The sequence below is a fragment of the Anas acuta genome, chromosome 18, assembly GCF_963932015.1.
Source record: "Anas acuta chromosome 18, bAnaAcu1.1, whole genome shotgun sequence".
In the NCBI taxonomy this organism is placed as follows: Eukaryota; Metazoa; Chordata; class Aves; order Anseriformes; family Anatidae; genus Anas; species Anas acuta.
In genome coordinates this window covers 9,597,174-9,616,747 of record NC_088996.1, presented here as the reverse complement: position 1 = coordinate 9,616,747, position 19,574 = coordinate 9,597,174, and the positions used below count along the sequence as shown (strand labels likewise).

At 53.6% G+C, this 19,574-nt stretch overlaps 2 protein-coding genes and 1 long non-coding RNA gene across 7 annotated transcripts; 2 read left to right on the top strand and 1 right to left on the bottom strand.

The window, feature by feature from the left end:
* Positions 1–17: 17 nt before the first annotated feature.
* Positions 18–3,394, top strand: RSAD1 (radical S-adenosyl methionine domain containing 1). The gene is made up of 9 exons (XM_068654881.1): positions 18–203; positions 701–834; positions 918–1,122; positions 1,210–1,575; positions 1,657–1,720; positions 1,815–1,962; positions 2,038–2,092; positions 2,162–2,265; positions 2,359–3,394. Exons 1-9 carry the CDS (start codon positions 51–53, stop codon positions 2,630–2,632), a joined length of 1,503 nt encoding a protein of 500 aa, XP_068510982.1. The 5' UTR covers positions 18–50; the 3' UTR covers positions 2,633–3,394.
* On the top strand, positions 3,028–15,094 carry MYCBPAP (MYCBP associated protein). Of its 5 annotated transcripts, XM_068654868.1 has the most exons (20): positions 3,028–3,153; positions 3,858–3,982; positions 4,565–4,724; positions 4,837–4,940; positions 5,439–5,613; positions 5,931–6,046; positions 6,770–6,920; positions 7,195–7,310; positions 7,731–7,831; positions 8,462–8,570; positions 8,903–9,086; positions 9,610–9,797; positions 10,367–10,513; positions 10,693–10,971; positions 11,792–11,913; positions 12,638–12,753; positions 13,256–13,389; positions 13,586–13,771; positions 14,249–14,272; positions 14,711–15,094. In XM_068654868.1, the coding sequence occupies exons 1-20, from the start codon at positions 3,069–3,071 to the stop codon at positions 14,753–14,755; spliced, it is 2,667 nt and encodes an 888-aa protein (XP_068510969.1). In that variant the 5' UTR covers positions 3,028–3,068; the 3' UTR covers positions 14,756–15,094. The 5 variants fall into 5 exon arrangements, 3 of the variants coding, with proteins under 3 accessions (XP_068510969.1, XP_068510968.1, XP_068510967.1); XM_068654867.1 differs by lacking the exon at positions 14,711–15,094 and having other exon boundaries at positions 10,693–10,968; positions 14,249–14,388; XM_068654866.1 differs by lacking the exon at positions 14,711–15,094 and having other exon boundaries at positions 14,249–14,388.
* On the bottom strand, positions 12,953–19,570 carry LOC137841698 (uncharacterized). Its single transcript, XR_011088699.1, has 3 exons — positions 18,845–19,570; positions 15,090–15,246; positions 12,953–13,270 (listed from the first exon to the last, which is right to left on the bottom strand). It is a non-coding gene; the product is annotated as an uncharacterized lncRNA (long non-coding RNA).
* Positions 19,571–19,574: the final 4 nt, after the last annotated feature.

Genomic DNA, 19,574 nt, shown 5'->3' with positions numbered 1-19,574 from the left:
GGTTTTCCGGGGCTGGCCCGGGGGCGGTCCCGGAGCGGTGCCGCTGCCCCATGGCGCTGCGGGGCTGGCGCCCGGCCGCGGCCGCGCTCGCTGCGGGGCGGCCCCGGGGGGGCGACCCGGGGGGGGCCTCGGCTCCCGGAAAGGGGCCGGGCCCGGAACCGGGGGCTCCGGGGGGAGCCGTGACAGCCGCGCTCTACGTGCATGTGAGAGACCGGGGGGGGACCTGGGAACGGGGGGGGGGGACACGGGAACAAGGGAAGGGCACCTGGGAACAAGGGGGGCGCGCGGGGCTCTTTGCACGTGGGGACCATGGGGGGCACACTTGGGAAGCGGGGGGCGCACACAGGGGACCCTGGGGGTGCGCACAAGGGCGATTTGGGGAGTTGCACGTGGGAAGCGGGGGGTGCACACTTGGGGGGGCTTCACGTTTCACCTGGAGGCTTGCACGCCTAAGGGGGGGCTGCTCGTGGGACCTCGGGGGTGCACAAGGAGGGGGGGCTGCAGGTGGGACCTGGTGGGCTTGCTCATGGGGGTCCCCCTGCCACGTGTGGGGGTGCTGTGGGGGTCTCTGCGACGTGCATCCAACGGGGGCACCCACAGTGTGCGTGCCATGAGTCTGGGGGCAGCTGGGGGGGCAGCACTGGGTGGGTGCCCAGGGTGGGTCCAGGCCGCCCCCCCCATGCTCGCCCTGTGCCCGCAGTGGCCCTACTGCCGCAAGCACTGCTCCTACTGCAGCTTCAACAAGTACGTGGTGCCGGCGGTGGACGAGGCGGCCGTGCGTGCCTGCCTGGTGCGCGAGGCACGGACCCTGCTCCGCCTTGGCCGGGTGCAGAGGTGGGTGCCCAGCTCGGGGTCTCCGGGTGGGGGTCCCGGTGGCCCATCTACAGCCGCCTGAAGCCTCCCCACTGTTCCCACAGCGTCACCTCCGTCTTCTTCGGCGGGGGCACCCCCAGCCTGGCCAGCCCCCACACCATCGCCGCCGTGCTGGAGGCTGCTGCGGAGGCCGCCCACCTCCCCGCTGGAGCTGAGGTGACACTGGAGGCCAACCCCAGCTCCGCCAGCCCCGTGCGCCTCGCTGGCTTCAAGGCGGCCGGCGTCAACCGCCTCTCGGTTGGCGTGCAGGTGAGAGGGGCCCCCCTGTCCCCTCCTGTCCCCCCTTATCCCCTCATGGCCCCACACAGCCCCGCTGCCATCGTGCTCCTTCCACAGTCGCTGGACGCTGCCGAGCTGCGGCTGCTGGGCCGGGAGCACACCGTAGACGAGGCGCGGGCGGCGGTGGAGGCGGTGCGGGGGCTCTTCCCCGGCCGCACCTCCATTGACCTCCTCTTCGGGCTGCCGGGGCAGAGCCGGGAGGCCTGGGCACGGAGCTTGGAGGCGGCGCTGGGGCTGTGTGACGACCACCTGGCCCTCTACCAGCTGACGCTGGAGCGGGGCACGGCGCTGGAGGCGCAGGTGCGGCGGGGGGCTCTGCCCGCGCCCCCCCAGGACCTCCTGGCCGATATGTACCACACCGCCCGGGCCATGCTGGCGGCCGCCGGCTTCCGCCAGTACGAGGTCTCCAATTTTGCGAGGAAGGTGAGGCCCCCCCTCCAGCCCCTTTTTATGCCCCCACAGCGGGCTCTGCCCCTCTTCACCCACCGCACCGCTGTCCCGCAGGGCGCCCTCAGCACCCACAACCTGTCCTACTGGCGGGCCGAGCAGTACGTCGGCGTGGGGCCGGGTAAGCCCCCAGGGAAGGGTGGCAGCAGGGCAGGGGGGGGGGGCACAGGGCTGTGCACCCCCTGCACCCCCTTCTCCCCCACGTGCCCTTGCAGGGGCGCACGGGAGGTTCGTGCCGTGGGGTGAGGGCAGCCGCCAGCGGGAGGCCCGCGTCCAGACCCCAGATCCCGACGCCTGGATGAGGGAGGTGCAGAGCCACGGGCACGGCACCCGGAGGCGGGTGGCGCTGAGCTCCTTGGAGCAGTGAGTATGGGGGTGTCCCCCGTGTGTGCCCCCCACCCCGGCCCTCCCGGCCCTAACACCCCGCTGTGCCCGCAGGCTGGAGGAGCTGCTCGCCCTGGGGCTGCGCACGGACGAGGGCATCACGCAGCAGGTGAGGCACCAACAGAGTGTGTGTGGGGGGGATCCCTGCTAACGAGCCTCCGCTAACGACCCCCTGCAGCGCTGGGGGCGCTTCTCCCCTCAGCTGCCCCTGCGGGCTGTGTTCGGGGGGCCGGGGGAGGCGATGGCGCTGCAGCAGCAGGGCTGGCTGCTCCTGGACGGCCGGTGAGTACTGGGGGCACTGGGATGGGGGGGTCATTGCATGGGGCCGGGGGGGTCCCTGCGTGGGGCTGGGGCTCAGCCACTGCTGTCCCCCAGGGGTCTGCGCTGCACGCCCCAGGGGCTGGCGGTGCTGGACTCGCTGCTGCCAGCGCTGCTCTGCCAGCTGCAGCGCACGGCTGGCACCGGGGGACGAGGCACAGAAGGTCGTGGAGGACAAGGACAGGAGGCTGCTGGGGGACAAGGTCCTGAGGCTCATGGAGGACAAGGCACAGAGGCTGCTGGAGGACAAGGCACGGAGGCTGTGGGGGAACAAGGCACGGCGCCTCATGGAGGACATGGCACGGAGGCTGGCAGGGAGCAAGGCCCTTAGGCTCGTGGAGGACAAAGCGCAGAGGCTTGGGGACAAAGCCTGGAGCCCACTGAGGGACAAAGCCTCAGGCTGCGGGGGGACGAGGGCAGGAGGCTGAGGGAGGACAAGGCACGGAGGGGACATGGAGGCTGCGGGGGGATGAGGCACGGAGGCTGGCAGGGGACAAAGCCATGAGGAGAACAACGCCCAGCAGCTGCTGGAGGACAAAACGTGGAGGCTACGGGGACACAACGCCCGGAGGCTGACTGAGAACAACGCCTGGAGGCTGAGGGGGGGACAAAACGCGGAGCCCCCCGCGGCTCCGAGCCCTGAGGCAGCGGGGGGACGAGGCCGGGCCCCCCCCCTTGGAGGTCCGATCCCGGTGGCCGCCAGGGGGCGCCGCGGGGGCTCCTCTCGGTGGTGCCGTTGCCATGGCGACGCGGCGCGGCCCCGGGGGATGCAGGCGCAGGGCCGCGGGGCGCGGAGGCGGGGATCGGCCGCGGGGCAGGGCCGAAAGGAGCCGCGGGCCGGGACCCCCACGGGTACGGGCACGGCCCCGGGGGGCGCAGGGGGCTGGAGCCGGGGGGGTGGGGGTGCTGGGGTGCTGCGGGCCCTGCGCGTCCCGAGTGCACGGGGGGGAGCAGGCCTCAGGTGGCGCCTTCCCCTTTTTGTCCCCTTTCCTTTCGCCTTTTTTAATCCGAGAGGCTCCTCTGTGTGTATCTGTGGGTAAAGGAGGTGCTGGAAGGACTTACAGGTCAAAAATAAAACGAGATACAAAACCAACCCAACATTGCCTGCGGCTGATTCCTGCCCTGGGGTCTCTCTGAGCAGTTTCCGTGCCGGGGTCTGGAGGGGTTTTTGCAGTTTGGGTGCTCTGGAGGGGTGGCGGCTTTCTGAGGTGAAGTTTTGGTTCGTGGCCGATGCGTTGGAGTCGTGTGCTTGTGCTAGGAACTGGGGAAGGAAACTTGTCTGAGATTTCTTCCCGGTGCAGATAGCACGGAGTATTTATCTCATCAATTTGCTGTCATCAAGAACAAAGCGCGTGACCCAGCTGAATCCCAGTGACCAACTTTGGCCCTTGTAGCTTCCTAAACTTTGATCTTCCAGGCGTGAGAGATGCTGAATTTAATTGTCCCGCGTAACCTTAAAAGAACAGTTCAGCTGGAAAAACGGTTTGAGGCAGGCTGAGAGGAAGATGAAGTTTCTTCGGGAGACTGAAGGAGAGATCTTCCCTTCTGTGTTTCAGACAAGAAGGAAAAGGCATGTGAACAATCTGTCTCAACGATTCCAGAGGAGCCAGAGCCTGTTCCATACGTTCTGCGAGGAGATGACATCCAAGCACTTGCAATTAAGCTAGAGGACCTGGAAAAAGTATGTATTTTTGCTCATAGAAAAAGCTACTTTCACTGAAACTTCCTCTGTGTGTGTGTGTATGTGTTTAACAGAGGGTCCTGTACATTTATTTAAACCAAAACCGACTGCTAGAGGTCAATTCTCATTCCCTCTTGCCTGTGCTGCTTTTTATGACTTGTCAGATCATCAGGCTCAGTCCCTAAAAGTAGAGGGTTATTGATCCCAACGCGATCTTTTCACCTACCCTTTTGGAACTACATTTCCAACTTCCTGATCTAATGAGAAGAGTATTTTGTTTAGTAACTACCACCGCTTGCTTTCCAAAACTCGGGTCAAGCTATGTGAGTGGAAGCATTTGACACCGAGTGACACAGCAGAAAATTACCGGGAAAGCAATTTAAAACTCTTTTCCCTGTCCCAGTTATAATGCGGAGTCAAGTGAGGTAGAAACTAAACTGGTATCTCCGCAGTCAGGTAACGTGCCTCTCTGAGGAGGAGCAGCGTGCACCGATAGGACTTGTCTGCGTGTCCTGGAAGGGTCAGAAGGAATGAAGGTGAGTGAGTATGTCACTAATTGCATCGTGATGATTATTTTTGAAGCTCCATGCTCCACACCTTCCCCGTGACGATGGGAGAATTCCAGTTAGGAGGAAATTCCTCATTCGAAAATATCAACCCAAAGAGACAAAAAAGAAAGCCCATCTCCTGGTGGCATATCCTGTCTTCCCAAGGGTACCCGAGGAACAGCTGAGTTTTTCTGGTATGGTTAAATTCCACATTTTGCCTTTGATTTTTGGTTTTGTCAAGCCTAGCTTTAGTCACCTGTCTCGGGGGTTGGTTTTGATTTGTTTGCTTGTTTGTTTCTGTTGTAGGACCAGGACAGTTTGGTGATGGCTGTGAAGAGATTCTCCCTCACCACATTTTGGGAAGTCTGCAGGAGTTCAAGATGGAAGCCTTGGCCAGAGGAAACACTCAGGTTGGATTTTAAAATTGCGAAAATGTTGCTGTGCGGCGCTTTTCTAGAGGTGGAATGTGATGTGTAAAGTACTTTATGATTTATTTCAGCACCTATCAAGAACAGGTCAGGCTTGAGGTGTGGTTTTCCCTGCCTTGTCCTACTCTGTGGGGCTTGCCTTCAGAGAAACTGCTCCAGCAGGTTTTGAAGTCGTGTGTGCAGGCGGAGGTCACAGAGGGAAGAATTACAGAGGCTTCCTCTTCCATTTCTGCTCCTGCTGACGGCATCAGCATGGGAACAGCTGGTGATGCAGCAATGCCAGAGCTTGAGTCCAGTTACTCAGCTAAATCCCTCCGCTGTTTTTGAATGTGTTCCTAATGCCATGTTTTAATTCCTCACAGAGTGATGAGGTGAAGGTGCTGCCAGTCTGAAGAATTCTTTTCTCCTCTGCTGTCCCGTTTTTTGTTGCATTAGCATTGTGTGCATTAAGAGTCAATTTCATGTTTCATTTCTCTTCAGCTAGCAGATCTTATTGAAGCTCCTCGTAAAGATGTTACTGCAGCAGTTTTAAAAGAAGAACATGGAGGAGAGAGAAAGAAAAAGGTTCGTCAGGCCCCACCATCAGAGCACAGAGCTCTCCAGAACTGGCACCGTAATATGGCCATCAGGAGAAAGCAGGAGAGGTATCTAGGAGGTGAGAGGAGCTGAGCTCTAAATTCTGCGTGGACGTGGGGCTGTTTGGTGGCACCACCACACACTTCAGTGGGCAGAGCCAACCCGGGCTGGTCCTGCTGCCATTACAGCCTGCCTCCAGGTTCTCCAGGCTCCCCACACTGCTAGTGCCGGGGTCTGGAGAGGGCCCTGGGTGCTGTGGGGGGGGTGAGCTGGTGGTTCTGGCTGGGGGAAGGACAGGGGACCTGATAGGAGACAGTATATGGGGTTACACCTAGCCACAATACCAAAGGGTACGCTCAGAAGAAGCACAGCACATTTGATATTCCTTCTTTACAGAAATTCTTCAGAAGCCGGAAAATGAGTTGTTGATGAGCATCTCAGAGGATTACAGACAAATCCAGGAAGAACGTGACCTCATTGACCGCAGTCTCCCTGCCCTGTTTCCTGGAAAGGTGAGAGCCCCACTTGTTCTGCATCCTGATGGCTCTGCTCTTGTGAAAGAGCTCAGGCACAGGTGCTGTGAGTAACATCTGTGCAGCTCTGCCTTTAGATACTTATCAAAGTCATTCACTCTGAGTCCTTCAGCGTCGTATGCAGGCAGAGCTTTCGGTGATTTTAAAAATGAAAACACGAACTGTGCCATCTGTACCAGCCAGACAGAAGTGGTGGTGTGCCTTGGCTCCTTGCTAACAAGCTGCTGTACATGGGCTGTGCCATTTCGTGATTCTTACAGGAGTGACATGCCCTGGACATCGTACTGGGGATGTGCCACAGTTGTTTCAGGGCCAGAAAGATCAGATAGTTTGAATTTTAGGAATTTACACAGAGAAAGGGGTATGGGTACGTCAGGAGGATTATGGGAGTACCCTATGGTAACTTTTTTTAACATTTATAATTCTTTCAAAGATTCTAATTTATGTGCTGTATTATTTTAGTACCATTCAACCTGTGTGTAGCACTAGATAGAAGAAAGTCTTCTTTTGTCTTTGACAGCAGCCTGCTAAAAATTCTGGCTTACCCTGCAGAAAAGGAATAATTTATAGACTTCTAAAATATCCTCACAAGCAGTGTTGGACACCACCTTCCTTTTAGCTTCGAATCCCTCTGAAAATAGCAGGAAGCTCTCTTCTCAGCATCTCTGAAATTCTTGGTGGGGGCCTCGTTTTCTGCCCTAGGGCTACCGAACAGGAAGCGAGTTCTGGAGGCAGCCCGAGCGCATCGGAGATGAACTCACCGGCCTGATGCTGACCCTGACTCAGAGGGAGCGGGGCTACCCAGCACCAGTCACTCACGTGGGGAAACCCCACACTGTGCGAATGGAAACGGGTAAGGGAGCCTTGCAGAGAGGCTGTAGCATTCCTAGTGCAGAGGCTCCCATTATCATCGTCCCTTTTGGCAGCTGTAGCACGAGCTACTTGCTCGTCACTGTCACTCAGGCCAGCAGTAATCCAGAGGTAGGCTTGCTGCATGAAAGGCTGTGGTGCTGTAATTTCTGTGACGCGCCCAGGACACTGCTGGAATGAAACTCACACTACTAGACATGAGTGAAATACATAGGCATGTGGGTATGTAGATAGTGAGCTCTTGGGTATTTCCACAGGTCTGAAGCCTCCAAAGAGGATCCCTTTCCGTCTAACCTGGGATAAGAGTCTTTTCCTGAAGCGCCGACGGCAGGAGCTAAAATCTGTCCTAGAGGAGCTAGACTTTTATAAGCCGGTAAGACTAGAGGAGCATGAAAATTCTTTGTGTCTCTCATCTCTAATGAAATGCTGTAGAATAACATAAAATTGCCAAAGACTGGACCTGAAAAAGCATTTTCAAGATTTTGTAGCTTCAAGATTTTTAGCGAAAGGAGAGCCATGAAACATGGCTCTTGGGATGAGAATGATGTGAGGAGACTTTTCCCATCTGTGAAGCATTTGTGGTGAGGAATACAGTCATCTAGGGTTCTCAGGAGACTCAGAACCAGTTAATTCCTGTCTAACTTACAGATCTGTTGGGTACATCTAGAAACTATTAAGACTAAGAGTGAGGTATCTGCTTCACTTTACCTGATTCAGTTGGTACATTTGCCCAGTATTTGACTTTTCTATGTAAAAGAGAAATTGAGGGCTGGTCATTTCTCTGTATGTCCAGGATCTGGACGGACTGGAGGTGATCGGTAAAGGGCAGCCCTTCACGTCTGTCTCAATGCAGTCTTTTCCATGTTCCACCAGTTCTGAAGATTCTGAGACCCTGTAAGTTTTACTTCATGACAGTAATAAACAATTTGGGGTGTGCACCATCCATCTGTAGGGATCTCTGTAGCTGCTCTTACCCAGAGCACAGGGGCACAGTGAGAGGCATGTGCCAATGTTAAAATCGACAGATTTAGGAGTTGTGTGGCCTAATGACTAAGGAGCAAGAGTCAGGGAAGTTTTCTCAGGCCTTTCCTCCAGTCTTGCCTCTGTGTGGCTCCTCAGCTTATATCAGTCAGGGTGGAGACTGTGCTCTAAATGATCTCCATTTGGTTGTCCCTTTGCAGCCTTCCACTTCCATCGCCGGTCTGTCTCTTTTCCCCTGCCCTCTTCATCTGTAACGAGGGACCCCTTTCTCCTTATTCAGTCGTACCCTCAAGCCTTCCTTAAGCAGATACCATTCTTCTCCTTATGGTTCTGGCTGTCCTGTCCTCTTTGGTGGTGGCAAGTCTTTAGTTGGAGTTTGTTTGCCACATCTGCAGGGATGAGAGAGAGCTCTGTGGAAAAGCATTAGGTAGGGGTTAGGTAGGGGTTTATTTCTTACAGGGTCTTGTAAGCCACCATTTGTTCTCCCACGTCAGAAAGTGAATTTCACTCCACAGAAACATTTGTTGTTGTTTCCTTCTGCAGTGACTCCTTAGGGGATTATTATGATCTGGTTCCAGAAGCAGTATGGGGTCCGTCTTTAGATTTCTGTGGCCAGCCTGCACGTTGGATCAACTGCATCACTTCTTGCAGGGTAATTGTGCACTTCTTATTGTTTCGTTGAGCTAAGCTTGCTTGAGTTCCCGAGTCACGGCTGTACAATGAGTGTCACTCCCAGGCTGGAGAATGGGGGATTTATTCTGAGCATAACAGAGTGTCCCTGCGTTTGCTCCAGAGAGGTCTGGAAGCAGAAGTGATGGCTCTGTCTGTGGCGTGATGCTCAGATTCCCAGGTGCACTCTGTATAATGGCCACTTCATTGGACCTGCCTTACAAGTTCTCCGACCGATGTTCAACCCCTTATTTGTGGTGTGACTTCAGGCAAGACAGAGCAGAAATTGTTATCTTTGTCCTCTCTTCCTCACAGCATATAGTTGGCATTGCTGCCCGTCTCACTTTTGAGACCGTGGCTGGTGAAAAAGCCGAAAGCTTCCTGACGGTGAGCAACGATGGCACAGCTGCCGTCTGGTATAACTGGAGGAGGCTTCTCCAGCAGATTCCCTCCAGAGAAACCAAGCGGATGCAGTGTTTTTACTTTGATGCCAGACCAGGTATGAGAACTGCTGAGCTCTGAGACCTTTGTGCACGGAGCAGAGAGTACGTATTCAGGTGTTATCTGAGCTGCTGAGTCTGACTAATGGCAGAGCAAGCCTCCTGGGTGAATCTTCTTAGGAAGCCACCCTGGCTGTCAGAGCTGACTCACACCAAAATAGGTGTGTGAGGCAGATCCTTTTCATGGGACTTGAAGGAAAGGAGGTTGCTCCTGCTCTGAATGTAAATGGGTGGAAAGCTGAGAAGTGAATCACTTTCTGATGGCGGACTGGGTATGATCTACCAGAGAGAGTACTGAGCTTTGCTGTAAAAGGAGCATGCAATGGAAGTAAAACCAGTTCAGTAACATGGTAACTGGTGTAAATTTGGAGAGAGAAAAATTGTTGGATGAGGTGTGCTAGCCAGCTAAGCTACAGGGAAAGAGTCTTATGAAGAGATGAGGACACTCGGTGGGCATTGGAAAAGAGCTGTGTTAATCAGGTGGATTCTTACAGAGCAGCACATTTTTCTCTCTAATTTCAGGTGTAATTTTGCCTGGAGAAACTAGAAAGTTTGTCTTTCTTTTCAAGTCAGAGAGAGCTGGCATTTTCAGCGAGTCCTGGGAATTTAGGACACATCCCCTGTTATTAGCAGGAGCTCTGCTGCAGGTGACCCTTTGGGGAATTGCTGTGTATGAGGATAAATTGGCTGACCTCAGAGAGAAACTGGAGGTAACCAAGCATGTAACTGTGTAAATGTGAGCTTTGAACTTAATATGCAAATAGAGGACAAGGGAGGGAGTGGAAGACATGGTATTTTCATTGCTCTACAATTAAGGCTGAGAGTGAGATGATTATTTATTTACAGAACGTCTGTACGTATTTAAGCAGGTTTGCAAAATAAAATCTAAGAACTCTGCGGTCTATTGTAATGTTATTAATGAAGATGTGATTATGCCACCTGAACTGTTCACATTGGTCCTTTTAAAGAAGATTTTTCTGATTGTAATTAAATTCATTAATTAGCGGGGATAGGATTGTGTGTAATATGGTATGATATCAAGTAAAGTATAAATTGAAAATTACACTATGCATAGAAAAGTGTATTTAGTTGGGGATTTTTTTGTGGGGCTTATTTGAAAAGCTTCTGTAAGTATTGCTTGGTGTGGTGGGGTTTGCAGTTATTCTTTTCCTTGTAATACTGTATAAAATATACATGTAGTTACCAGTGTGGGTGTGAATTTGCTTGTGCACTTGTACACGGAGTGGGGACTCACGTTGTGCTTGTTGTGCTGCCTCAGTCTGACCTGGCTGCTCAAGAGGGTGCTGCCATAGCCGAAGAGGCTCTGAAGGAACTTCTTGTCCGAATTCGGACCCCAGAGCGCACCCCATCTCCTGTGGATGCCTATGTCACAGAGGAGGAGTTGTTCCACAGGAAGAATCCCAAGGTGAGGCTTGCTATTTAATGGGCTACACGGGTGAAACAGCAGGGAAAGAAAACCTGTGGGGCTAGTGCATCCGTGGCTTTCTGGGGGCTGACATAGCTTGCCATAGTGGCTTGAACAATGAGTGTTGTAGAGGAAAGGCATAACGCATTTTGCTATTTACCTTTCCCCTGTTATCAAAGTTGCATTATCAGCATCGAGTGGTTAAGCAGCTGCAGGAATTGTGGAGACAGCACATGACTGTCCCTTCAGCCTCTGAGGAGAAGGTGCCCTCGACGAGCAGCGTGGAGGACGTGCAGCTCCAGGAGAGCGTCTCGGAGGCTCTCTCCACTCAGTGGAGCGCGACAGAGATCCCAGATTGGAGGAACTCACTCGATGTGACTCTGAGTCAAGTACAGGTGGAAGAGGAAGAGCCAGGCCCCTCAGCGTGGAACTTTTCCTTCGAGGACTTTAAGCAGGTGGTCGCCCTTGTTCCCTCTGGCGCTGTGACAAACCGATGGGCTTTTCATTTTCCTTACAAATAGCCTGGCGTACCCCAGCATGAGCCCACCCAAAGGTCTGCTTCCAATGTTCTCTGAGCTCGAGATGATTTATGACGTGTGTTAAAGAAAAGCACATCAGCTCTGCTGACCACACCCTCAGTGCTCTTGTAAAGAAATTCCCAAGAGAGGCTCTGAGGGCTGTTGTGTGACAAAGAAAAGAGAACCAGACAATGTAATAAATATTTTAAGCTCTTCCCCCATTAGCTTTCTGTCATCCCAGAACTGAATGCGGGGGGCAGGCTTAATCCCAAAGCCTCCTGTGGCTTCCCCAAGGGCTCTTCTCCTTGGAGAGTCCTCCCTATTCATCAGAGCTCTAAGCGGGCACTCACGGCAGGCTGTGGATAAAATGCAGACCTCCCTAGATTAAAGCAAGAGTGGTTTGGATTCTGTCAGCAGTTTTTCTGTAGTGTTCTCTTGGAAACTTCTGCTGCTTCTCTGCTCTTAGAGGAGTTCTGTGTTGTTAGAAGGCCTTCTAACGTGCTAGACTTGTTCTACCTGTAGAGTTGCAGAGGGGCTTACAGTGGGTGAATCTTAACTGGGAGATCTGGGATTGCTTCTCAGATCTTGGGTAACCTGTGCTCCGTGCCCAAATCTCCAGCCATGTCTGGGTGTGCAAGTGCCCAGTGCAACCTCCTTTCAGACTGGTGTCCAGGAAGAGATCTGTGGTGTGTTCCGTTGAGGTCAGGGACCAGACGATTGGGAAAGAGAACTGAGAAGTGTTTTGTTTCTCTCACATCAGGCTATAAACTTGATCCCGGAGGAGGAGCAGCAAGAAGAAGCACTGACCCAGCTCAATAAGGCAGCACTGGAGCTGTGTGTTGAAGAGAGGCCAACCCAGTCAGACCTTTTGTATCAAACCTGGTGTGTTACCTTTGCAAGACAAAGCTCATAAATGCCTTGTACGATCAACAGCCTTAACAAGATCAGTTGCAAGTGTTGTGATGCAGATCGCATATAATTATGTGAGGTCTAGAAGTCTTTTTTTAATGCTTTTTTTAATAGAGTAATTGTAGCAGCTGTCTAGGACCCAAATGCCATTTCTTTCTGGAGATAAGTTTAGAATATTCATGTAATTTTGGGGAGTACACAAGGTTATTTCTGGCAAGATTATTCTGGGATATGTTTATGAAATCTTTGGGTAATTTTCTGTACCCTTTTACTCAGATAACTGTATCCTCCCTCATGCAGTTTCTTTTTTCTTTGCTCAAGCTTTCAGACTGTAAACATACCAACAGCTGCTAGCTGCTTCTAAATCACAGGAGTGCGGGTTCCTCTCAGTACACGCAGCAGATCAGTGCTGATTTACCAGTGTGTCATGTTGAAGAGCAGGAGACCTAGTTACCCAGTAATATTTATGGGTCCATGTGAGCCTGTTGACGTGCAAACCCAAGGAAAGTAAAGTAGCTTCTCTCTGCCCAGATTTTTAGATGTTAGGTGTGATTGTATTGGTTTAGTTGGACAGAGCAGCTCTTAGCTGTAAGGCTCCTGAGCATTGGGTAAAAGAAGATGGCCTTGCCCCTACCTTTCCACTCCAAAATGCCCAGTTGCTGTGCTGTCTCCCTTCTGTTTCTGATACTTTTCTCAGTCTCCAGCTGTGGCGTGAAACAATTGATGGTCTGGTGAGTCACTCTCTGAAGCTGAGATCCCTGCTTGGCTTGCCTGAGAAGGACACCTGTGTAGATGTTCTTCCAGAGGAAACAGGTAAATGGTGCTTTTAGCACAGCAGGCAGATTCCATGGACTGGTGGCAATCCAGAAAACTTGCTGAGTTGCAGCTGAAACAGCAACGTCAGCTGTTTCCCCTCAAAGCTTTTATAAGAAAATGCATCAGAAAAAACAGCAGTGTGTGAGATAATAGTTGTGATCTGAGGTTTGGTATTAAAAACACGGACATGCATGGAGAAAAACGAATAAGCATTTTAATTTAGCTGGATTTTGTCCCTGCTTTTCACACTGACTAACTGAAAAAATCTATCGCATTTTTATCTCTTATATAAGCTTGTTCTGATGTATGTTTGAGACCTGTTCATTTAAACAAAGTACTCTTCAAGGTCATTGTTTCTCAGTGCAGTACAGCTCAGATGAATTAAAAAGAGCAAAATACGTGGCAAAAATAATATGCTTATAGTGCGTAGGTGCAGCAGGCTTGTCTGTCTGGATGTGAAAATGTTGCTTTGGGTTAATTGGAATTCTTTCTTTTGTAGTGGAAGTAAAACAACCTATAAAAGGAGGAAAAGAAGACAAAATAACCAGTAGAAGAGAAGAGAGAAGGTCAATTGGTGGTAAGGATAGAGAAGACAAAAAAAGAACAACTAAGACTGCAGGGAAAGAGAAGGAGGTAAGTGTTGGGATCCCTGCTGAAAACTTGAGCACTGGGTTCTGGTGACAGTGCGGTGCATTCTGAGGCTGCATATCCTGAGTTTGAGCTGATTTCCAATCCACCAAAAGAGGTGCTGATTGCTGGGTGCATCTTGCTACAATCTGAAAGGTGTTCTGATCTGTCACCCTTTTTTTCCTCCTCTGTCCCTGAATAGGAATTTCCAAACAGCAGAAAGTCAAAAGTAAAAGATGAGAAAAAGCTGAAATCTTCCACTTCATCACAGAAGGTGAAAGAGGTAGCACAACCTGTAGAAGCTGTAGTTACAGACCCTGTTGAACCTCCTCAGGACCAGGTGGACCCTATTTTGTATGGGACGTACCAGGAAAAGCTTTACATTGAAGTGAGTCTGGCCAAAGCTTTTACCTTTGTTTTGCTTGTGCTGAAGCTTAGGTGGAGCAGTAAGCATTTTGTTAAACTCAGAAAACTGACAAATATATGTCCGTAATTCTGTGGCACGGTAAGTGTGAAATACGAGGTAGGATGTCCTTTATTCCAGCCTGGAGCCTGTTAACATAAATCCAGGCATTGCATAGCCACATGCGGGATTTCTATCTGGGATGCCTTTAGCATGCTTGCGGACTCTTGAGGGATCAGCAGAATTAATTGTATCTCGGATAATGTTAAACACACTTCATAGCCAGAAAAGTTATTACTAGAGCTAAGATCTGCTAGCAGGCAGCCACTTTTATGTGGCTGTGTGCATGTCTGTACGTTTATATGCTCCTGCATGAAAAACTATCTCTGTGTTGTCAGTTGTGTCATCAAGATTTCATCATCCATTTTTACTGCAACCATCTTCTGTTAATTTCTGCTGCAGGTCTATGGGCTGCTGGATTCAATGGTGAGCAAAATGGTTTCTTTATTTGAAGAGCTAGAGAAAAAGGGCGCTATAAAGTGGGAGAGCGAAGCACTTTGTAACTAGGCATAGAGTTAAATAAATAACCATTTTTACACAGATCCAGTGGAGATTCTTCTTTCTGAAGTAATGACGGGATTGTTACTTCTGCAGGTGGTCAATTGCCAATGAGAGACAAGGCAAGAGATATCACACGCTCCAGAACCATTAAGACTAGGAAACACTGGTATCTCTACTAAGGAAGAAAAACTTAAAAGAGCCAGTCAGGGTGAGGGATGTCAGTCTTTGCTTGCTAGCCAAGCAAGATTGAAAAACAAGTAGGGTGTCCCTTGTACTCATGAGCCCAAGGATTTGGACAGTAGCTTAGAAAAATCCATCTTGGTTTTGATCATATTCTTGACTGCTTGTCCTGTCTCCTCTCAGGACTTGTTGACAGCGGCTTCTCTGGGGCATTCAGGATCTCAGTGAAAATGCAGTATTCTGAGGGATGTGCCACCTTGCCTTTTCTTACACACATAACTCTTTATGTGCTGATCATGCAGTCTCTCTTTATGCAGCCTAATGTACCCATGCCCCATTCTGAGTCAACTCTTACTTGCTTACTTCCAAGACTAATCGCTCCTGAATTAAAATGAGTGAAATTCATGCTATAAATATGGAGAGTAGGGTTGGGCCTTGTGTTAGAGCCACCCTTCCTGTCTCTATCAGCCTGCGTGTGCATCTCTGCTTATCACCCCTTTCTGTCTGGGTTTCCTTGTGCTTCACAGCTGGAATGGAGTGGTTTTTTTTTGTGGAAACATACCCATTCTTAATGTTGTTTGCTCTGCTGATGGGGTTGGGTCGAAGCAGACTTCCAAGGCAGGGCAAGCAGGGTCTCCCTTGACCTGGCACCGTACGTGGGTGAAGTGCAGCCTTCCTGCTCAAGCAGCTGGACAGCATTCCCCAGAAAGGCTTTGGCCCTGTAAATAAATGACATCAATGTAGATTATTAATTGAGGTTCATGATACCTTTGAGGTTCTTAGACAGCAGATTCATATCCATGCTAAGCATTACTGTTACAAATTCTGTACATGGCTGCACGGTTACACCAGGCATGTGTGCCTCAGGCACGTGCTCTTTTACATGGGAAACCACACCGACACGCATCTCAGAGCCACATGCAGTACCAAATAACTTCCTTGTGCAGAGTTGTTTTCTTTTTGTTTCTTGTTTTAACTCCTTTGCTGTCTCTGGAGAATGTGTCTGTTCTTTCCCTCAGCTCCTGGCAAATCTGTAGCTTATTTTGTTCTGCTGGCCAGGTGAGACCTTTCATGTTCTGAGGTGCTCTCTCTCAGCAGGGTGAGAAGGAGCATTTTGCTTCTGTGGAAGGACGGAGCCTCTTCTGGCGTAGCGGGCACAGAACCACAAAGGGAATGTCTCTGCTCAGCATTACTGGAGTGAAAATTTCAGCAACATTTTGAGAATCAGAGAGGAAAAAGGCCTGAAGTTGGGGTGTGTCTCACAGGCTCTGACAATAGCTCCTGCCTCCCTGGAGATCATTATCAGCTTGTGAATATGCCCAACTCAAACAGCTCAAGCCATCTGTCTTCTAGACAAGAGGGAGTCTGCACGTAACAGAGACAACGTGATTGTCTCAGAGGCAGGAATGCTTCTAGTTGGCAGTCTCACATTGAAAGATGGCAAAGCCCATGCATCTGGTCCAGCCTATAGAAACCAGGCTCCACATATACCTCTGCTCCCAGAAAATCTTGCTCGTAAGAAAACAGATAAAAGAAAATGTCCCTTTAGTCACATACTAAAGGATGGAAGGATGTCAGATGCTGTTTTCTCCTTCCTGTTCCAAGGGAGGAGCCTGGAGGCCTGGGGCTGGTGGCATAAGATTTTCTGCAAAGGAGAACAAATTTGTGTGCTGGGAATAGTCTATACTTTTTTGTCATAAATCTTGCCAGTGCCTCTTACAGCCTTGGACAAGAACCTCCTTGGGGACAATGTACAAACAGAGCAGGGGAAGGGCTGGGCTGGGCCAACAAGTGCAACATTCTGCGCCCTGGCTGCTGTATCTCTGAGCCAGCTCCGTTATTATTTTTTACGCAGATTGGCGCAAGTTACGTGACTGGAAATGGGGTGAAGTTAGAACCAGCTTCCCAAACACACCCTTAGAAACATGTACCCCTTATTTATGGGCCTGCTGTGAGCTGAGCTGTGGGCTCTGTGCTTGGAGCCCCAGCCCTGGTGAGCGGGTCAGCCCCGCGCACTGAAGGACGCGGGCGTGCTCCAGGCCCCATCGTGCCCGTCCTAGCAAGGAGAGTGCTCCTCCTCCCCCAAACGTGGGCACTATTTGTATTAGTGTTAATAATTCCTGCTCTTTGCTACGTAACTGAGGTGAGCGACCTCCCTGGCCTTGCGTGCTGCATACCAGAACCAACACGTGATGCGGGGCCTGGAGACACCACCGCTGTTAGGCTGGGAAGGGGTTTCCAGGAAAACGTGCGTGGAAGGTGACAGCACGTTTCCAGAAGGTTCTCACTTGTAGAAGGGGCCTGGGTGAGCAGCCAGCTTGCCCCAAAGATGGGAAAAATCAGCTTTAGAGCCTTGCTGGTTCACCACTTCCTTCACGAGGGTGCAGACCACCCAACAAGCCCTATGTGTGCACAGCTCTGCTGCTGCTTTTAGGACATTCTCCTCAGGGAGAGGAAAAGGCAGTGCCTGAAGGGCATCGAGCTGCCTTCCTGGGCCCTCTGCCCCCGCTGAGCTGTGGAAAACAGAGAGAGAGAGAAATCCCCAGGAGCGGGGCGGTGGAAGCCTTCCTTTGGGGTTGCCCCGGCCGGCTGCTCTCCTGCCTGACCCCATGGCAGTGCTCTTCCCACAGGCCGCAGCTGGGAGTGGGACTGGGTGCGTGTTCAGCTGGCCTGAGCCTGCCGGGGAAATCGGGCTGAGGAGATCCACAAAGCCCCTGGAAGCCCAGGGCCGCCCTGATGCCTCCTCCGACCTGAGGCAGGGCTCGGGGTGAGGTGGGTCCGCTCCCTGGTGGGGGAAACAACGGGGGGGTGCGATCCCCTCCCCAGTGCCTCAGCACCCAGGAGATGCTTTCTGTTATGGAAAATGGCAGTGATATTAAAAAAGATTATATATATCCGTACTACTTGAAGGCCTGTCACGGATTAAAATGGAAGGCAGAGGCCGGGAGAGTGGGGGTGGCACTGAAGCAATCGAGAGACATGACTTATTCTGTAATGTCATCTGATGCCTCCCTCTCTCCCCGAGCCAGGCTCTGGGAGCTGTTCGGAGCAGGGGAAGAAGCCGCTCCAAATTTAGATCCCGGGCAAAAATTTTGCCGAACTCAAATTGCAGCGGTGGCGGCGGCGGCCTTGGGTACCAGAGAGGGAGCTGCATTGCTGGGGGGGGGGGGGAGGGAGGTCAGCATCATTCAGAGGCGCTTCCAAGCCTGGGGATGGCCGGTTCCTGTCTAAAAATAAGGGGGAGGGAAAAAAAAAAAAATAAAAAAATAGATATATAAAAAAAAACGAGCTGGCAGCCTGCCAGCGAGGGGCAGTGACTGAGCATTTAGAGCATCCCCGCCTCCCGCATGCGGCGGGGCAGGGGCTCGGCGCCGCATCCCCCAAACCCGGGGGGGGGGGGTGCGTTAGTTAGGATTTTGGGGACACGGAGGGGGGGGGAGAACCCACGTTAAAGGGCTGGAGGGGGCCGGGCCGGGGCTCGCTCGGCCCCGAAGGGGTTAAGGCGGGCAGCCGGGACCTGCCCAGCCTGCCCGGCAGCTCGCAGCAGGCAGCGGGAGGGCTGCGGCCGCCTCCTGCGCGCTCCCGGCCCCCGGTGCGCGGTCCCGGTGCCGGTGCCGGTGCCGGCCCCCTCCGTGCACGGCGGGGCCCCGCCGCTCGGCCGAGGTAAGAGGGAGGAAGGGAAGGAGGGAAGGAGGGAGAGAGGGAGGAAGGTTCTGGACGGCCCCGAGCATCCGCAGGGGGTGCAGAGCGCAAGGGGGGGGGATGCGGATCCGCCATGGGCCCGGATGGGGTTGGGGGGTACCGGGGGGTACCGGGGGGTGCAGGGGGGTGTCGGGGTCCCGCTGCACACCGGGGGAGGGTCCCGGTCCCTGCCGGTCCCCGCCGGTCCCCTGGAGCCGCCGGTGCTGCCCGCCGGGGGGCTCTGCCTCCATTTCGGGCGCTGCGCCCTGCCAGCCCCGCACCTGAGCGGGGACCCAGCGACCCCCCCCCGGGTGTCCCCAGCCCCTGTCCCCTCTGCCCGTGCCCCCTCCGGGTGCCCCCAGCCCTTCCTGCTCCCCCCTGACCCCGTTCCTGCCCCCCACCCCTGTGTCCACCCCCCCCTTCCCCATCCCCTTCTCCTCCGCAGTGCCCTGCGCCGGGACGCGGGCGATGGGGACCTGTCCCCAGCCCCCGGTGTCCTTCTCCCACCTGGCAGCCTCCAGCTCAAGGTCACTGCAGTAATTCCATATGAGCTGCCGGGCACTGCTGCCTTATCTCCCGCACAGCTTCTGTTTCACTGCCTTTATATTCCGGGGGGACACCAGGCTGGGTACAAACCCGCTGCTTCCAACGCCGCTGGCAGCGCTCCAGCCAGGGCCGTGCTCCTCCACCCGCTGTCCCAACCCCTTTTCCCAGCTCTTTCCACGCAGACTTCGCAGAAGCCTGGTGAAATCCATCTGGGACAAGGTCTCCGGCCGGGACGAGCGGTGCCGGAGCCGGTGGCACTGGGTTGGGGCTCTCCCAGGCTAGGGGGGGACCCGCTGGGGACAGGAGGGGACATCTCTCCCCGGAGGCCGATGGATGGGCACGCCGGTGTTTGCTGGGCCGGTGGCACCTTTGGAAAGCGTGACTTTATCTTCCTGCTGGGTGGCGGTGGAAAGCAGAGCGCGGAGCCAAGTCCCGGAGGACTTTGCCGCGCCGCTGCCCTCGTCCCGAAGGCGTTTCCGCGCCAGCAGCGTCGCGGCCGCCCAAAGCCGGGCTCTCCTGGTGGGATCCAAAGGCCGCGCCGAGCAGCGGCGTTGCGAAAGGGAATCGATACAGGGAAGCGTCGGGGGAGAGAAACTCGGGCCGCCTGCGAGCGCGGCGGTGCCAGGCTGCTCTGACTCACGGGGACGTCGCCGGCGGTGCCGCGGTGCCGCCGTCCCGCCGGAGCAGGAGGTGCAGGACCGGTTGCACGAGTTGCACGGCAGCGCGGCGGGTGCCGTGCGTGGCTCGTGGGCACGTCGGCACGGCCCCGGTGTGGTTCTGCAGCGGCTGGAGAGCCCGGTGCCTGCGGTGAGGCCGGCCA

What these genes read in the sequence shown, in the direction of transcription:
- RSAD1 (XM_068654881.1), top strand. Translation starts at nt 51, where the DNA reads ATGGCGCTGCGGGGCTGGCGCCCGGCCGCGGCCGCGCTCGCTGCGGGG. An exon ending in GCCTCTCGGTTGGCGTGCAG is followed by an intron (nt 1,123 to 1,209) that starts GTGAGAGGGGCC and finishes CTCCTTCCACAG; the next exon opens with TCGCTGGACGCTGCCGAGCT. An exon ending in TGGCTGCTCCTGGACGGCCG is followed by an intron (nt 2,266 to 2,358) that starts GTGAGTACTGGG and finishes GCTGTCCCCCAG; the next exon opens with GGGTCTGCGCTGCACGCCCC.
- MYCBPAP (XM_068654866.1), top strand. Translation starts at nt 3,069, where the DNA reads ATGCAGGCGCAGGGCCGCGGGGCGCGGAGGCGGGGATCGGCCGCGGGG. An exon ending in TGTTCTTCCAGAGGAAACAG is followed by an intron (nt 12,754 to 13,255) that starts GTAAATGGTGCT and finishes TTTCTTTTGTAG; the next exon opens with TGGAAGTAAAACAACCTATA. An exon ending in CTGCAGGGAAAGAGAAGGAG is followed by an intron (nt 13,390 to 13,585) that starts GTAAGTGTTGGG and finishes GTCCCTGAATAG; the next exon opens with GAATTTCCAAACAGCAGAAA.